At 35.8% G+C, this 19,459-nt stretch overlaps 1 protein-coding gene across 1 annotated transcript in view; it reads left to right on the top strand.

Annotated features, from left to right (window-relative positions):
• Nucleotides 1–5,009: 5,009 nt before the first annotated feature.
• Nucleotides 5,010–19,459, top strand: part of LOC105438750 (IgGFc-binding protein-like) — a gene marked incomplete at its 3' end in the record, with an annotated part of 54,382 nt that continues 39,932 nt past the window's right edge. Inside the window, exons 1-13 of the mRNA XM_030991261.1 lie at nucleotides 5,010–5,102; nucleotides 6,577–6,690; nucleotides 7,549–7,671; nucleotides 8,370–8,489; nucleotides 12,247–12,360; nucleotides 13,151–13,264; nucleotides 14,261–14,472; nucleotides 15,012–15,119; nucleotides 15,553–15,732; nucleotides 16,319–16,466; nucleotides 17,152–17,337; nucleotides 17,782–17,987; nucleotides 18,661–18,835. Coding sequence (XP_030847121.1) covers nucleotides 6,606–6,690; nucleotides 7,549–7,671; nucleotides 8,370–8,489; nucleotides 12,247–12,360; nucleotides 13,151–13,264; nucleotides 14,261–14,472; nucleotides 15,012–15,119; nucleotides 15,553–15,732; nucleotides 16,319–16,466; nucleotides 17,152–17,337; nucleotides 17,782–17,987; nucleotides 18,661–18,835 — 1,771 coding nt within the window. The remainder of the gene's footprint in view (nucleotides 5,103–6,576; nucleotides 6,691–7,548; nucleotides 7,672–8,369; nucleotides 8,490–12,246; nucleotides 12,361–13,150; nucleotides 13,265–14,260; nucleotides 14,473–15,011; nucleotides 15,120–15,552; nucleotides 15,733–16,318; nucleotides 16,467–17,151; nucleotides 17,338–17,781; nucleotides 17,988–18,660; nucleotides 18,836–19,459) is intronic.

Genomic DNA, 19,459 nt, shown 5'->3' on the forward strand with positions numbered 1-19,459 from the left:
ATATAAGAACACAGCGTTCATAATGTCAAAACAATAACTCAAAACTTTCTTTCACAATGTGAATACGTGTCTGGAAGCAACGTTGCTAAAGATTCCAAAGAATAACTTCAAGTGTTGTGGTAACTTTAACTCAGTATACAGATGTTCATAGCCTGCTTTGGAACAGCAACTAAAACTATCAAACTTTTAGTAAACTTAAGAATTTGTAATATCAAAATTATCATAAATAAAATGAACATGTTTGCGATAATACACTTATACATAATTAAATTTCCAATTTATTCATATACTTGTAGCTGTATACAATTATTATGCCTTAGACACAATATCATCTGAAACTATTTATGTTGCTGTTAGTTCAATAACGCTATATAGAAATCAGTTAATTTTGACAATTATCACCAACTCAGTAATACTTTCTTGATATAAAGTTTAATCAAGGAAATTAAGTGACTTCTCTCTTTCATAATAACTAATTTAGTTTCCCCATTATTCCTATATCATGTGTATATTCTTCTTTAAAAAAGATAAATTGCCAACTTCAGGCACTTGTATTGAATAACGATTCTGCCAAGTGTATCGGTTAAACCTTACATACAGCCTTATATAATCCAAACCAGTATTTTATGCAAATTAACCACTTATGTATATTCCCTCTAAGCTTTAATTTGTTTGCTTTTCGAAAGGATGAAAAGCAAGTTAAACAGCCACTCCTTACACGTATCTTACTATTCAGTTTTGTACCAAGTGTCCTGAATTGAATTTTCTCCGACTATTCTAACTTTTCACTGGTTGTTTACAGTTTTCTTTAGAGTCCCATTCCTGCAAAACCCCTTCAAACAACGAGGCCTTTGTTGCTGAATTCAACGCAAACTAATCTGACGGTCAGCAGAGCTTTTCTTTTGTGAAAGTTCAAATATTATTTGCAAGTCTACACGAATTTTAAATAATTTACTTTTGAGGCTAGCTTTTCCAATTTACATCATCTCTGTCACGTAATGCCCCCTCCACTACTTGTGTAACTGATACATAATAACAGTATATAACACATCCCGCTACGAAAAGTCGAATCATTTGATATCAATGAAATAGCCGTTATACAATTTCCCCTGTTTTTTCTATTAAAATAAAAATGTATACGCTTTTTAAAGAAAATACAAATAAAAGGGATGATCATGAAAACCAACAGTTACACATAATGATGAGGATTATAATAATAATAATGATAATGAAATAAAAATAATGTTATCATTATTATTTGTGTTGTTATTATCATTATTTTTTATTATTTTATCATTATTATTATTATCATTATTATCATCATCATTTTTATATAAATAATTACTACATAAAACGTAAGGTACGCGTGAAAATTTGTGACATAATAAAAAGTGTTGGATATAAAGGATGAAACTTCTCTTCTTCACCATTACCATGGTTACACTGGCTTTAGTCAAGCTAAAGGCTTTCATTAGATACACTTCCTACCAGGTAGGATTCCCTCTGGGCTGAGAGTAGCATATATGGATTAATGTAAAGGAAAGGACACTACTACGACTGGGACTACAATCGCGAAAATTTTAGTCTATCCCATGACATCTCAAAAATATTAGCACATCATTTCTTTAAACGTTGAATATGGTTAAACAGTTCATAAATTTGGCTTCTCCACTTTAACTTGAGGGGGGGGGGGGCCTCTTTCCAAAGACAACGCAACGAAAGGCTGGGTTTAATTATTTCTTGAACAATAATATTTGACTCGTCGTAAACTAATTTCCGAGTATAAATTCAAATAGAATATACTGCTTTGACGTCATAGCGTGGGCGATGATGTTCAAGTTTTAATAAAAGTTTCACAAAGTCATCCTTCGGTTTTACGGACTTTGAGCGGCTTTGTGACCATACAAATCTCCCGGTGAACAAATAATGTAATGATATAGGCTGAATGGCAGACATTACATGAACGTTAAAATGAAGAAGAAACAAAATTAAAGAAAACCACATTCAGGATATAGGCTGCAGATTCAGTGATGTTTGTACACAATTTATTTTGACAAAAAAAGTTATGTTGTTTGTTGCAGCGATGACGCAAAACATTGTGAACAAGATAAATGTATTCCAAGAAAGGAAAGTTTTCTTTCTTGCTACATTGTCGAATAGAATAAACTCCATGGAAGCAACATGAAGCGAACTCATCTCATCAAAATAAAAAGTAATATATAAAAAGGTGAGTCGATGGCGTATCGACTGATCGAAAACTTTATACACAGAGAGCCCAATGTAAATGATATATTGAGATAACAACATTACATCAAAATGTAATTTCTTTTAAAAAATAGATACAAAGTAGTCTTCCATGATCAAGTATATATCTTACTGGAAAAAGAGAAAGAAATATTTTTCAAGAGCTATAACTGCTTCTATTTTTGGATACATGTGAAATATATACAATAGGTGACATGCTGGTATTGACATGCAACGTATGACTTTTGATGGGATAAAGTCCTCATGGCATAACAATGATTGCACGTCCTAACATGATATTTTATGAGCATGAATTGTACTTTTAGACCCAAATTGAGTAGTGTGTGTGTGCGCGTGTGTATTACGGGTGTGTGTCTGTATGTGTTTACTTGTATAAACATGAATACACGTAGGCTTATATGGAGCGAGAGAGAGGGAGAGAGAGAGAGAGAACTATATATTGTTGAATTTCCACTTGAATTTAAATTGAACAAAAATGGTTATGAATGAAAGGGAAATATCAACCTACTGACATTTTACAAAACAAAAACGCAGATATTTAGACCATTCTTATCAAAGAGGAAATAAATTTATCATATTCAAGGAAAAGACAAATTTTTATGTAGCTTATTATAAATTCCAAAAATCATCTCCAATATTTGTTCACTGCATCTATTTGGATGGAGGGCCGCATAATGAACTCTACGAGATATTTGAATCAAACTGCGTCACTTAAAAAAAAGGTAGAACAATCGTGAGTGAACAAATTATTTATATTTGTACCGGACAAATCAAACAATATCCCATTCATAAAAACACATTGTATTGATGTGAATGTTCTTACCGAAAACATGCCCTTTGGAATGTTTACCATAGAGAACGGTTGAGTTTACATTCGTTGATTCATTTATTTCACTTGTGCCATGACTGTACTCGGTAAACCTCCAGACACAGATAGACAGGGAACCAGGTTTATCTTTAGTAGAACAGCCAAAAGTATAAATTAACATGTAAAAGAATGAGAAGGATACGAAGCGAAATGAGTAGAAATAAGAGGGAAGGACAAGGAGGAGAAAATAAAAGGACGTAGGAAGATGATTACAAAACCCTCTCTAGCTCTCCTTCTCGTAATCTACAATAACGTGCAGACCAGATAAATCTTAAATTTAGGGAATTTTCTAAAAAGAACCCTTTTCAAATAAATAGTTTTTTGCTATTCGGTAACCAGATACCCTGAATATCTTAGAAAGTGATCAGTGCTCAGTGGCTGCCGGGCTCACGATCAATTGGGCAAAAAGAATTTCCGTTTCGGTTCAATACAATTTGGAGTGGACTATTATGCTATTATTATTATTATTATTATTATTATTATTATTATTATTATTTAAAATGTGTAAACCTATACTTTAGTGAAAAGGAGAGATACGTCAATATAATTATGTTCAGCTACTGATACTGATTCAAATCAACCAAATTTAATGGTGACCCCGAGAACGGGGGGGGGGGGGGGGGGGTGTTTCACTAAGCCCAAAATCGATCTAAAAATCGATTTGATCAATTTTGAGGGCCTAAAATTGATTTCGATTTTAGGAGCTGTTTCACTAAATAAATAAAATCGATTTTAGTTGATGAAACACCCCCCCGGATGTCGAACGGAGTAGTCTTTCTGATATACATGTAAAAAATGTTTGGAATAATGTCGAAAATAATCAAAAGGAAAATAATTACTTTAATCCAGGGAAGTGCAAGAGAGATTATATACCCAACATCAAACTCTTAGGCGTACCTGAAACAAACCATCTCCATATACATATTCATGTTTAAATAGATAGCCTTAAGTAAATGCCGTTCAAAAGGAGCCTATTCTGTTGGAAAGTATTTTGGAATTCAATGAATCTTGTCCTACATGATATGGACAAGAACGGTTATGAGAAATGACTTTCCCACTGCGCATGGGTAGTACAGATTGACGATCATATACAAATTAAAAACGTCATGTCAATGTCTTATGATTTTCCTTTATTTGTCCATATGTTATTGAATTTGCATTTATTTACTATTCGTTATAATTATACTGGTTATTCATTTATATTCGATGCACACTCCGATCATACTATTTAATTACACTTTTGACTGTTCCTTGTTTGTCCCCGCTCTGTTAGACTTTCAATATTGTATTACCCTCTGGATTCTGGAACCTTAAACCCACAAGATATGCTTTCACCTTAGCAGACTCCTTCGTGTCCTCATTTCCAGCTTTAAATGCATTGTTTAACAATGTTTCCAGTTTTACAAATCTGAGATGCTTGGCCCTACGTTATATCAGTGCCTATGATCTTGTGTAATATTGAAGCCCTAACATAAAAATTGCGCTTCAAAATGATCATGAAGTGCTTCAAAAAAGTAAAAATCTTTGAGTGGCCAGTTTTACCATACTCATTTCCCCCCAATAGATTGTAGTGCTATAAACAACCTTTGGGAAAACGGTTTTTGAAATGTCGATTTCCAATCATAAATATCTTGATAATCAGACAGGCGATCGGCTTGTATATAGTTCATTACTTGTGTTTATTGAAAACACATATGTATTATTATAATCATTATTATTTGTCTTGTAACCATAACTGACAATGTGTAAAGTGAAATGTGAAATAGTAATAAAAAAAGAACCCTTTTTAAATTCTAGTTGTGCCATTTTGTCTACTTTTTAACAGCATTTTATTTCATTTTTGTTTAATTCATATTTTTTTCTACAGCCTCAGCGCAAAGCTGTGAGGGAGTGAGCTGTCAGTTCGGAGAATGCATCGACGGGATATGTGTTTGCAACCCGGGCTACACCGGGGAAAGCTGCACGTCAGGTAGGCTATCACGTCAACAAATCCCACCAACCAAAATCAAACAATGCATGCAAATATAAAGACAAAGCATCGGCCACTTCCAAAGTATAAGGACTGACTAGGCAAACGAAAGTAGGTCACGTACAATTGCTATACACGGTATAACTCCTTAGATTCAGAGGTTACAGTAAATTTGTTTAAATTTCCACGGTCGTTATTCTCCCCCATATAGGCCTAATATAATGATGATGACCTTTCTTACTACTTGATCAACGAGTATAATAAGATCTGTCTGGAAAAACATGTGTATCCTGTAACTAAGATTGTAATAATCCTTGTCCAGTATAATGCAATATTTTAAGGAACGTATCATAACCAATTTAGTCTGCTGTAACCCAAGGTCTGTTTTCACTCAATCATTGAATATTATTATAATGACACATTCACATTCACACAATGACATTTAAAGGCTCAATATTGAAGATGAAGATGCAAAATCCATATCTCATCGATTGATTGTGAAAAATTGTGCTTATTGCCTTGTTGAATATAATATAAACGTAAGCGAAGACGCGTGAATTTGCCTCACGATAGTATTTGGATATAGGAGCAGTGACGTTTCTATAGGGAAAATGGCACCGGGTCAAACAACGAATTGCCCCCCCCCCCTACTAAACTTATGAGGTCAAAAATAGAAATGTCGCGCTTTTTCATAACGTGAAAGTTATATTTAATATATTAAACCCGAGAATTGTAATCACAGTTTGAATAACAGTTAAAGCGTGGTAGCAAAGCGACAAAGCAGTAGATATGTTTTAAAATTCCATCCTAAGAGACGCAATTTCTTGTGTAATCTACGTACAAACTTGTTTAAAGTAAATTAATGTATTGTTCTTATTATAGAATTTATAAGAAATATAAATTATATGACTTCTTTTATCTTCAAGTGACAAATTTAACTAGCTTTATTTGAGGGACTTAGCTATCATTTAGCTAGCCCATTAAAATTTAGGATATTTGGGTGCAAAATTCAACAAAATCCTGACGAAACTAACATGCTTGAAGGGAAGCCCTTTAAAGACGCTTGTTATGCAAAATATACCATTTTTGGTGCGAAACTACCAGATCCTAGAGAGTTATATGCGATAGAGCAGAGCGAATGAACTGTAGAAAATTTTCGAATTTTTAACCCTTCTAAAGCACACTTTTCTTTTGCTTTTTACCCTGGAATGGGGCGCATATAACCTTTTATAGGAACGGTAATTTACCTTCCTTTTTCTTCTCTTTCTCTTTCGTTCTTTTGCGTCCCCCTGCCTCCAAGTGCCGCCCGGGGTTAGTTCGCCCTCTGTACCCCCTTTATTTACCACTGGGTAGGAGTATCCATATCACCTCTTAACTTTCTTTATCCGTTTTATCCATGAAATTCAAATTCGAGTTAAAGGGCAGCTGATTTCAGATGAATAAATAATTTATTCATTCTTTTTTTGTCTTTCAGATCTCGACGAGTGCTTATCAAATCCTTGTATGAATAACGCGACATGTGCTAACCTCTTCAATCAATTCTTCTGTGACTGTCCGCAAGGGTTCGACGGAGAGACATGCCAAAATGGTAAGAGGGGGGGGGGGGGGGATTCATTACAGTTAGGGCAATTTTGTTTGTTTGTTTGATGTTTTTTTTTTCACGATGGTATACTTCAGCCAATGGCTGTTCTTCAGCATAGCCGTGCATATAAAAAGCAATCACAATTTTACAAAGAAACATACATTATAGATTTTCATGATTTACATACTAGCTAAGTTAAATAAAACATACACATAATACAAATAGGTTAGAAGGCTAGAAATCCAAACAAGCCCTAATTGTACTGTACCTTACAAACCACATGCACCTAAGACTTTTAAATTATATCTGATGATTGTATTAATTGCCCTACTAGAGCTTGTATCAGACCAAATATAAAATGAAAAGATACACAGTAACGTCAATATAATGTAAAGAAGAAGGGGAGGAGGTGCAGGAGGAGGAGGAGGAGGAGGAGGAGGAGGAAGGAGCGGAAGAAGAGGATGATGATGATGAGTAGGAGGAGGAGGAGGAGGAGAAGGAGGGGGAGGAGCTAGAGGAGGAGGAGGAGGAGGAGGAGGTACAGGAGGAGAGGAGGAGGAGGAGGAGGAGGAAGGAGCGGAAGAAGAGGATGATGATGATGAGTAGGAGGAGGAGGAGGAGGAGGAGAAGGAGGGGGAGGAGCTAGAGGAGGAGGAGGAGGAGGGGGAGGATGAGGAGGAGCAAGAGGAGGAGGAGGAGGAGGAGGAGCAAGAGGAGGAGGAGGAGGAGGAGGAGGAGGAGGAGGAGGAGGAGGAGGAGAAGAAGAAGGAGGAGGAGAATGAGGAGGAGAAGGAGGAGGAGGAAGGCATTACAATAACAAATAACAAAATAACGTTGAGCTGTTATGTCCTGATAATCTTACAGAGACCGGTCCATGTCGGAACAAGCCATGTGTGAACGGACTTTGCACTGATCAGTTTGGAGGAGGGGAAGCTTTCTACACATGTGAATGTTACCCTGGTTGGGAAGGTGATAACTGCGAAACAGGTACGCTCACTAAAATATTTAATCATACTATTGCCAATAAAGTTGGAATAATATTCCTTACCCCTTTTTATGAAATGATCGTGACAATATGGTTTATTCTTGATCGATAAGATGTAAACTTTATTCATCAAGAACAAACCATATTGTCACGATCATTACATGAAAAGAGGTAAAAAACTGTTCCAACTTTATGGGCAACAGTGTTTTATGCTCGGAAAACGAAAGAAAAATAATAAGGGATTCGTGTGTGTATTCCATGCAATATTTCATCAATTTGATATTAAAGCGCAATAAAAATAGTTGTAAAGTATACAATTCACTTCACTTTTTGTTAAAACATGTTAACAGCTGAACACACAATAATTATTGACAACAAATCTAGGTTGGATTCCACACTGATAGAAAGTGAAGTTCACTCATATTCTAAAGTGAAAGCAAATCTTGAAGCGAATTGAAATTTAGCTACCTCATAGCCTCAACAAGTAAGATAAGACAAAAATGACCACATCATTATGAATGGGGACTGTAACTTCTTGAGCTCTCAGCTTCACACATTAAAATCAACGAATGGATGCAGCTTGCGTAGTATATACTACGGAAGTATACCCAGCAATGCAGAGTGCATTATCTCTGTATTCGAGGTCTGTGGCACTTAAACACGCATCGTCTGCTTGCATTTGTTTTTTATTTCTTTCTAGATATCAACGAATGCATCGTCTTGGGATTCCCTTGTCAGAATGGAGCAGAATGTAACAATCTCGAGAATGCATATTCGTGCAATTGTTCATCAGGCTGGACTGGATTCAACTGCACAGAAGGTGAATTGTTTTCGATCGTTTATAAACCCCCATTCGTTAAGTGTGTGAATGCTCATGTACAGTCCCATACGTTATTTTTTAGCGTTATGTGACATATGATAATTATGGTTATATAAATATATTGTTGAAATAGATGCATATTTATGGATGAGAGAAAATTAGCAATTGAGAGACAGTGTATTGTTAGAGATTATTATTGCACAATGCATTGTATTTATTATCATTTGTTGTTGCTGTGCAGTTGATGAAACTAAAGCCTTGCACCTGGAATAACACACCAGTTTACCGTTAAGGGCGCCATTTTAATTTACAAGTAAACAAACCAAATGACCTAGAAGTCAGTGGTTTATGCGTAAATTGCACCATGTAAATTATGATGACATCACTGCATGCGCGCTGCGTTGTGTGCTCACATCATAATGTGCATAGGCGCAATCTTTATTTAGGCATAAACCAGTGACCTCTAGAGGTTGTAGGAATATGAGTGTGAGGTATTGTGAATGGATATTTGAAAGCGTGTTCACTCGTCACACAACATAACTCTTATTTTTATTTAGCTACGAGGAAACAAGGTTGCACTGACAATAAAATACATGAAAGAAAGTATTCCCTTTTCGTTAGTTTATTGGGTACTGATGAGGCTGGCCGTACACTTGCAAAGTGTAGCCAAGCACAAGCCGAAGAATCGGAATGAAAATGCTTAAATGGTAAATGTGAATATTGCACGGAGATTACATAATGATCAATGATGATAATGAACATGAATAAATGCGATGTACATAAATAGAGCTTACGACAATAGTAGAAATGAAGTCAAAAGTCCAATGAAGATGAAGAGAGATGAAAACGAAGGAAGGGGCTCACGCGATGATGTGCGGAGGCTGATGGCAGAAACGCGACTTCGTTGACGTGGTTGAAGAATTGGAAGAACGCGATGTCGTCGCCGATGATGATGATGAATGTATAGATGGAGCTCTCGGGCGAGAATAGAAGAGAAGAGAAGAGATGTGTGATGCTCGATGACGAAAGCAGTGAGTCGCTTGATGTCGGAGGCCAAGGAAGAAAATGCAGACATCAAAGCCGGTAGTGGTGCTGAGCAGTGAGTCGCTCGATTGATGAGCCGAACTTTGATGATGAATGTTTAGATGAGCTGCGGTGAGTCGAGCTCATGTGAGTGAAAGACTACCGGTGAAGAAACTGGCAGCTCCCAGCGAATAACCAAGCACCATATATGTCGGATCTTGATTTAATTGTTCCACTGGAAGACTGCAGCCCGATGAACACGGCAGAGAAAGTGAAGATGTGCCGATAGAAGTGATAGGCACAGTAGAATCAAGCCCGGAGAGGAAATCATGCAGAGACGTGTTGACTCAACTGAGATGTAAGCAGGAGTTGTTGACTCGACCGAGGTGTAGGCGGGAGTGGAGAACAACCTCGTGGAGTTGAAAATACGCGGGGTGAACAGTGCGGAACCACGATGCGCGATTGGAAAGAAATACACACGTGGCCCGAATAATGAATATAAATAAGTACCGTGATGGAAAAATACTGATGACATGAATGTACGGTAAAAGTAGGGCGAATGTAAGAGCCGCTACAAGGTCATTTGGTTTGCTTACTCCTAAATTAAAATGGCGCCCATTTCTGCGCATGCACACTGTTGTAACCGTATACAGGTGTATTGTCAAACCATAGTATCAATAAATCTTCTTTAATCTAATTCAAAATTTCATCACCATAACTGGGCGCAAGTTCAAAACTGTTACCATACTATGGACCTGTGACCATGAGATACCTACTATAAAATAATCCAAATCTATTAAATCTTCAACAATTGTTCGAATAGTGATCATTGTTTAAAAGTCAATTTCTTTCTTATACCTGTTTCGTGTCAATTTTAAGAAAATATTTAGGTAGCATTTTTTCCTAGGAACAAAGACATTATAATATACACTTTATCACAGGTTTCACAGCAAATCATTGCACAATACAAGTGCATACTGAAGGTGTGTTTCGGGCGGGCGGGCGCGTCTGCATGAAGTTAACGACTGTAACAATGAACATCATCATCATAATGTGAATTACTTTCATGAATTTAATGAGGATCTGATATTACTAGAGGTCAACCACAGCTGATATTAACAAAGCCCAACATTATTTGGGTAGTTCTGTGAATGTGTGTACATGTATGCTCATGTTACTGACACTGACTGGGAAGATCCACTTCTTGGCATACTACTTCACGATATTTAGGTCCAAATCCTGAAATGCCAAAGGAAATTACACAGTAATTCGTTCCTGCTTTCACGAAGTGACGGTAGTGAGGAAAATCTGCACGCAAATTGTATGCGATTTTCATTCACTAACGTCACTTCGTGAAAATAGGGACGAATTTATGAGTAGCCGAAACACGTGTGAAAATAGTGGTATGAGCAAGGCATTTGTGATTTTATGAAGAAATAAGGAAATACTTAACTCTGTAACTTATGCAGTAGAACGTCTCATTTTGTTGAACGCATTGTCTTCTTCTTTTCCACCTCCATAGACTAAATGCTCACAATTGCTTATGCATGCAAGTATATACTTGCAATTAATGAATGCTTCTCTATTTCATTATACAGCCCATTTTTTACAAAATGTATACCGCTGTACAGAATGATCAACAGCGGTTTAAAAGATAATTAGAACGCATTGAACCTAGAGTAGCCCAAGGAGAGAGGGGAGCCAATTGAAAATTTAGTAATACCGTGTAATAATTGATATCCTGAATAACATTGAAGAGTAGATTGTAAAGGCAAAAATGAAAAAAATTCAGTCTGATCAAGTACGGTAAGTCAACATCGAAAACACATCGGAACCAATTTCTGTATCGTTTCATTTCTCCAGAATGTCATGCTTTCTTTGGAACTTTAGGTGTTCAGTTAAAGATGAAGTTGAGTTCTGGTCATGCAATTGCATGGTGAAAGAAACGGTGTGGAACCGACCAGAAAAGGTTGATCATCTAGCATATAAGAATTTGTGTGTATTGCAAGGTTCTGGAATCATCAAAATGATAAGAAATGTGGCCAATTCTTGGTAAAGTTACAAACACTTGCACAGAAAGATGTATATGGGACTACACGAACACGTGGCGTAAAAAGCCGGCCCCCGATTTTTACGATGTTACATGCATATTTAGAATATGAAGGCATTTGAAGAGCCATGCTTTTCAGGGAACATGTCTTAATTTGATGTTCTTCCACACTTGTATAATAAGAATAAGTAATTCTCACAAATTATTTTTCACCTCTTCCCAGAACTCAACCTTCTCTTTAATTGAGATCCCAGATATGACCTTGTGGCTGGGCACAAGGTTATCCTAAATGACCATGTACACACATGAACCAAAGAAATTACAAGGAAAGTACAATTTCTTTCCAAGCTGTGTCACAATTTCTCCTTTGAATGTTGTAATGAATTTCATACATGGAGATACTTAGGGAATATTCAACATGTTCAACTCGTAGGTAATTAACATGAACCGAAATAAAATATTGATGATTTGTGCAACTATTCACAGTTATGAAAAGTCGAACTGTGGAGCTAAGCAAATACAGCTCCCTGCATGTGCCAAACACCAAATTAAACAACAATCTCATTATAGATGAGGTACGTAGTACTCGGTGATGACCTTTACTTTCAATACAAACAAAGTTGAAGTTGAAATTCAGGATTGATGATCTATGTGTAATCACTCATCGTTTTGCATCACTTACAGATTTCAATGAGTGTTTGAGTATTCCGTGTGAGAATGGTGCTACCTGTATGAACCTGCGAGATAGTTTCAACTGCACATGCCCTACACAATGGACTGGAACTCAATGTGAAATAGGTAAATGATGGTGATGATCAATCAGTGTTTACATGTATACAAGAATGCTTTGTCAAATGGGGATGCACATTGTAAGAGTTTGCGAGCAACTATAGCAATATAAATGACTCTCCAACTCTAATATAGCATGGGTTTATACAACAAATACTCCAGCAGTAATTACTCCATGGCCAATTTGCATCTCAAATCAGCTTTGTCAGCTTCAGCCTTGGACCAAACGCTGTACCTAACCTCAAACCCTAACACAAACCTAACCTAAAAGGCGTCTTTCCAAATTAAACAAAAACTGGCACATTGTCCAGTGAAATCTTTGGTGTTCTGAACATTTGTGACACTATCTTATTCTAAATTAAGAAATGAAAAAAAAAGGGGAAAAAAGTGTTGATCTTTACTGTTAATTTTCAAACTAAAAATCATCTCATGGATTTGGTCAAAGCATATTATAGATACATATTATTTTGCTGTTGAGTGTTGGTAAACAAACAAAATTACTGTGTTCTTTGTAAGAGCCAGCTGAGAGCAGTAGGAAATTCCAGTATAATGGTTCACCTGCACATCCCAATCAGGTATACTGGGTTGAGAGACCACTTAAGAGTTAAAGTGGTCCCCTCCCCCCCGGCACAGGGGATACCAAATACCTGTCGATAATGACAACAATGATAGTAATAATGGAAAATAATAATCATACCGGTAATAATAATAAGAAGAAGAAGGCGATAATAAAGACACAATAAAATAATAATATAAATCATCATAATGCCAAACCTTTCTCTCAAATTTTTCTCTTTAGAAAAAAATGCCTGTATTGACACTCCCTGTCTAAATGGAGGTACCTGTAACAACTACTACGACTACTACACATGCACCTGTCCAGCACACTTCCTGGGCGCAAACTGTCAAGATGGTGAGTTGTTTGATATTCAATACATTCCTAATATAATTTACAGAACTGACAATCTGTCTTTTTCAATGGAAGATGAATTTGTGGTCTGGTGGATATGTCACCGGACTGCGGATCACATGGTTCATGGTTCGAGTCCCAGCACGGCACTAATGTCATTCGGCAAAACATAAGTCTGCATTTGCCACTCTCCATCCAGGTGATAAATGGGTAGCTCATAGGATAGGAATGTTAATGTGGTTGGATTGGCATGTGCGCACTTGTAAAATGGCGCCTGGTCGGAATACTCCCCAGAGAGTTGAGTGTGTGCACCATCATGTGCAGATCAGCAATTGAATCCAATGACTGGGAGATTAATAATTACAATGAAACGCTGTTATAAATGTCGTACTGAGCACTGGGCAAATGTGACTATTATTATTATATAGAACCTTAATTTTATTCCGTTGACTACCAAATTCTTCCTTAGCTTAATGCATTATCCACCTAGTTCTTTTAAGCAGCAGATTAATAATTTTAAGCCTATACTGATGAAAACTGTTTGCCTCTACAATGCCAAGTGGAAGGATTTGTCAAGTCATAAAAGATATTTACTGACTTTTTGTAAATAGTATAGAGCAACAATGAAATTAATAGCTCTGAGATAAATTATCAATCTGTTTTTCCTTACCTTGACTATATTCACTTAGAATATGTATTTGTTTAAGGTAGAAAACAAACACATATGCATTTATACAAATATGTATACAAAAAATAAAGAAATTATTTGACAATAATTTGAATTCATGTAAATATTCTATGTCTGGGGAAGAACGGGTTGCACTGGGACGCAGGAAAAGTGGGACATCCCATCTAACTCTAGAAGTAATTAATCGTATATAAATTTGTTTAATATTGTACAAAAGGTCTTAACTATCACTGCTCACAAATACATCTACTGCTACATGTATACCACAATTTTGTATGTGGGTTTAATTATCACTTCTTTTCTGTTCCTAGCCTCAAGTATATGCTATGCGACTGGGGATCCGCACTATTTGACCTTTGATGATGTATGGCATGACTTCCAGGGTGATTGTGAGTATACTTTGGTCCAAGAGTGCAGGGATGGGATGGACTCGCCGTTTAGAGTTGATGTCAGGAACATAGGCAAGGAGGAGAATGTCTATGGATCATACACCTACGAAGTAACAGTCCAAGTATTTGAAGTGGTAAGCATAATCCAAAGTGCATTTACAATGCCAGGTCCATAAAAATATGTTCATGAAATTAGATTAACATTCATTTTAACAGCCCCTGTGAAGTTATGTATTAGTCTTAACCCTTGCAAGTCTAAGCCTGATACAAATTGGGCTGGGGTCTACAATATTTAATTGTATTCAATGGCTTTACTTTGAAATTTGAAATGATCAGCATCATGTACATGTCATGAATTATGTGTCAAGGTTCTAATTGTTTGAATCCTGAAAGAAGCAAATGATTAAATATAATTTTAATGTAACTCTGTAGTAAATGTTTGATCTATCAAAATCAGATTGTATTCAATTGGTAAAAAATGAAAATTTGAACTGTTCTATAAACCTTTTGTTAAACTGCTACCTTAGAAAAAGCAAATGATGTAAACTTTAAACCATCTCTATAATTTGCAAGTTTTCTTGATACTGGATCAGCACCTTGTATGTGTATATACTGTACCTCTTTTGAATGCATTTTCAGAAAAAAGGAATCATGATTGTTTTTTTTCACACAGGAAATCACCCTCAAACAAGGCAGAGAGGTCTTTGTCAATGGCAGGAGAGTGACCCTTCCAGTAGAACCAATATCAGGACTGACTGTGAGCCATAGTGGTTTCTATGTGGTAAGAGAAACAAAATCTGACAATTTTTCTCTATATTCAGAAGTAAAATTATCAGTTTATTGCTTTAGCTTTGTTTAATTATGTTCAGAATGGTTCAAACATAGTGATTAGGGTTGTTTCTGAAAAAAACATCAATATGGAATAGATTTTATCATATCACAAATTACAGGAATATAGAGGTGAGATATGGTGGACTTTTTCTTTTCTCTAATAATAAATTTTAATTTTATTATAGATGTAGGAAAATGACTTCTGAAGAAAGCAATGAAAAATATCTATTTTTCTTTTTTGTATGCTTTGTTTTCCCTATGTGCCTTTGATAAACTGAGGTATAAAATACAATCACTCAAAGTTATGCTAGATATATGTGCCTGTCATTGGAGGAAGTTTTAAAACTCATCAATTTTATACTGATGATCTTATCCCTACGTAGGAAGTATCGGCTGATGTCCAGTCGGACGGTCAGAACGTCTATCTGTTTGTCAAATGGGACGGTCAAAGAACAGCTGAGGTCAGATTACCTTTTGCCCAGTACCAGAATGCGACATGTGGTCTATGTGGTAACTTCAATGGAAACCTGATGGATGAGTTCATCATGCCTGATGGCCAGTTGGTGAGATTTTACTTCTTAAGCATTTTTGGTGTTGACATCAAACAGCAAACCAGCAACAATATTTGTATTAATATGTAAATAAGAAATGTATGTTATTATATTCAGGATGTGAAGGTTTTGTGTGTATTATTATCTACTAAAATTGATATTTCTTTGAAATATCTCAATTGAGAAATTGACTTTAATGCTGACACATTCATCATTTTTATTTGGTGTTACAAGAATTGTAGATGTATAGTTTATTTTGATGATGTGATGATCTGCGTTTTCTTGTCTATAGTGTAAAATTAATATAGAGATGGAGAGACATTGTTGAGATTTTGTTTGGTTCTGCAAGGATCAGAATGTATACACCTTGTTTATTGCTTATTTGCATTCATGTCAACAATATTTTGTAGGAGTTACTTTTAGCTATATTGTTGCTATGGGAGATTACTTTCTGTGTACATTCTTATTTGAATTCCAGCAATAACTTTTGCAGATTCATGAACATGTTTCCTTGAATGATGACAGAAATAACTTGTTAAAGGTAATGACAAGTAGTAATGCACCTTATACACTTTATACATGTTTCTTCCATTCATAGACCACGGATGTTCAGGAATTTGGCAACAGTTGGACAGTAAATCCCGGAACCTGTATTCCTTTGGTGCCTGGAGACAATCTCTGCAATGAAACATCTGATGCATATAATCAGGCTTCGCTCGCCTGCCAAATTATAAGAGATGCTGCAGGTAATGATAATAATGTTATACTAACAATGTTTCTGTACATTATATTTTGTTCAGAAATATATTTAGGAATGAGTGGATATAAAAAGTCAACGCATTTAACATAAAATAAATTCCACTTTTTCATCTCAAATGAAGACAAGATGCTCTTGAAAACACAATCTAGTCACTCTAATCGATCTTAAATAACATTTTTTTTAAATATAGAGTTCATAAAGTGCCAGTTGAAAATTAAATTTGTCATGGTAGTTTATTATACCAACCATTTGTTGAATTAACATTTGTGAAATTAGTAAAGTCCAATGTATTCTGCGTAAAGATGAAGAAAATAGGATACTAAGGGCATTCAAAACTTATTCAATTTTAATTAACAACTACAATTTTGTGTTGTAGATTTGAACATTAAGTTTACTTTTTACTGTAAAGGTGATAGAAAATTTGCAGTATTGTAATTGTTGTCAATACACATGTGCAAGCGAACAATGCTATCTGTCCCTACTAAACCTATGTAGTGACTTTAAAGGTATTATGCGCTTTATAATAATTGTATTATTATTATTGTTATTATATTATATTATGTTATTTTCTTTATCATATTATTATTAATTATATTATTATCATTATTTTTATATTATATTATATTATATTATTATTATTATGTTGCTGCTTCCTTTTCCATTAAACACAGGGCCCTTTGAGAGATGCTTTGACACCCTTGGCCCTGCCCCATTCTATGATGCTTGTGTCTTTGATGGTTGTATTGTGCCGGCTAGTCAACTCAATGAAACCACATGTCATCTCATCGAGCTGTACGCACAGGCGTGTTTGGACAGGGAAGCCGTTATAGAGGACTGGAGAAATGACTCCTTTTGCCGTGAGTATAGTCCTATATATGATCTTCATCAAAGACAATGAAGTGATACACTACTCAATCTTCCATGTTCACCATTGCTTTGCAGGTTTGTTTCTATATCTTGTAAACATTTGGACAACCTGTACTTTTTTGTCCAAATATGGAATGGAAATAATGGTCATCAAAGACTTCTACATGTTTATTTCAAAATGCAAGTGGGTGTGGTATATGATCTAAAATTGGATTTTGTTGTTGCTATCTGTACATCATATAGTGACACCGCACTAATTTGAAATGTTATAGAGACAAGTTTACCTACATAATTTACAAGAAGGAATTTCCATATATGCTTATTTTGAATTGATTTACTTGTATTAATATTTACACTATTTTAGTTGCAATGGGTGTTTTCTCAATAAATATACTGTTCAATTTTTAAATACATGATATTTTTAAACATTGCAGCCGTTTCATGCCCAGCTGGCCAAGCATACGGCTGGTGCACTGATGCCTGTCCATCTTCTTGCTATGATGTCGTACAAGGGGTTTCCCCCATGTGTGACAGGCCATGTGTGGAGGGTTGTCAGTGTCCAGATGGCCTGGTGTTTGACGGCTTTGACTGTGTGGACATGGGCTCATGCGGATGTTATGTGGACGGTATCTACTACTCGGTAAGAAAGAATGGCTGTGAAATGTGGATTTGCGAGTTATCTAATTCTGTACACAGAGCATGACATTCATGGGCCTGTACTTGCTTTAATGCAAAATAAAAGCATATATAAATGCGCGATAAGGTCTCTCCTGAAAACTGTCTGTTTATGATAAGCCTTGCTCATTTTCTGTTTTGTGATTGTATAGAACATGTCAGACCATTTTTTAAATGTTTAGTAGAGATGCAATATCAGACTACATGTTCCAACTTCTTGCTTGGACACATCAGTAGGTATCCATGTATCGGTGGACATTATTGCAATTGTTATTTGTTGCATACTTGGTTCTGTTTATATTTAATAGCTACCTTTTGGAACTGATTTGTTTAATTTTAAAACTTATGTTATGTCTCCACATATTGAGGCAAGCGTGTGTGTGTGTGTGTGTAATTGGGTTTTCACAGACGTGTATCAATCAGATATGAATATTTACGTTTGGAGACCGACCTTTAACACCACCATCCAAAAGACGTGACTCAGTTAGAACCTGCGTCCTCGGCTGAATCATTTTGTAACTTCCATTGTTAGCTGGATTACAGGCGCATGCCACAACGCCCTGTTTATCCTTTAAATAGACTACAACAAGGACTGATATGTAATTTTACATACCCTAATGGTTATATCCTACATACAGATTGGAGACAGTGTCTACACCCCTGGTTGCTTCTCCAAGCGTATTTGCAGCGGTAACAATGTGGTTGACATCTCTGCACAGACCTGCAGTGAGTTTGCTACATGTAGGATAGATAATGGAGAACACGGCTGCCACTGCTCAGCTGGTTACACTGGGGATGGAATCACCTGTGCAGGTAGGAAATTTATCGGAATAGAGCAATCAATTTAATGGAAATAGAATGTGTGAAACTGAGCTGCAGCTGTATATATGACAGCATTTAAGAGGCACAAGTGCTCGTAAAGCCTACACTTGAAAGTAGTGTTTATTGTTAGGTATATGTTAGTTTGTGTTAGCTATAATGTAATCACCATAGTTATTTCAAACTGGAAATGAACAGTGTTTTAATAAATTGGTATTCAACTTTCAGATTGGTATCATTTCACGTCATGTTTTTATTGTGTTTGTAAGGTAGAAGTATTAGGACATGTATTGGTCAAGGTAAGAAATTGGTTGTAGAAATATATCTTGAGACAAGGTACTTTTTTGACTTTTCAGAACTATTGTCTAGAAAAATATTTTTTTTAGAGAAACAAAATTCACAGCCTAAGAGATCAGATGATATGTTCAATGATCTAATCATCATTTTGTTGAAAATATATACCAGAATGTTCATGTGATGTACATGTATGTATAGGAAGCTCATTGTATAGAGTCTTATTAGGAAACTACATTCATAGGCACTACAGTCTATAAATTAAGGATGAATGTACAGAAGTAATGAAGAGCTATAACCACCCAAGCATTCCATTCACATATG

This window comes from Strongylocentrotus purpuratus, unplaced genomic scaffold (assembly GCF_000002235.5).
Source record: "Strongylocentrotus purpuratus isolate Spur 01 unplaced genomic scaffold, Spur_5.0 spur5_scaffold_2, whole genome shotgun sequence".
In the NCBI taxonomy this organism is placed as follows: Eukaryota; Metazoa; Echinodermata; class Echinoidea; order Camarodonta; family Strongylocentrotidae; genus Strongylocentrotus; species Strongylocentrotus purpuratus.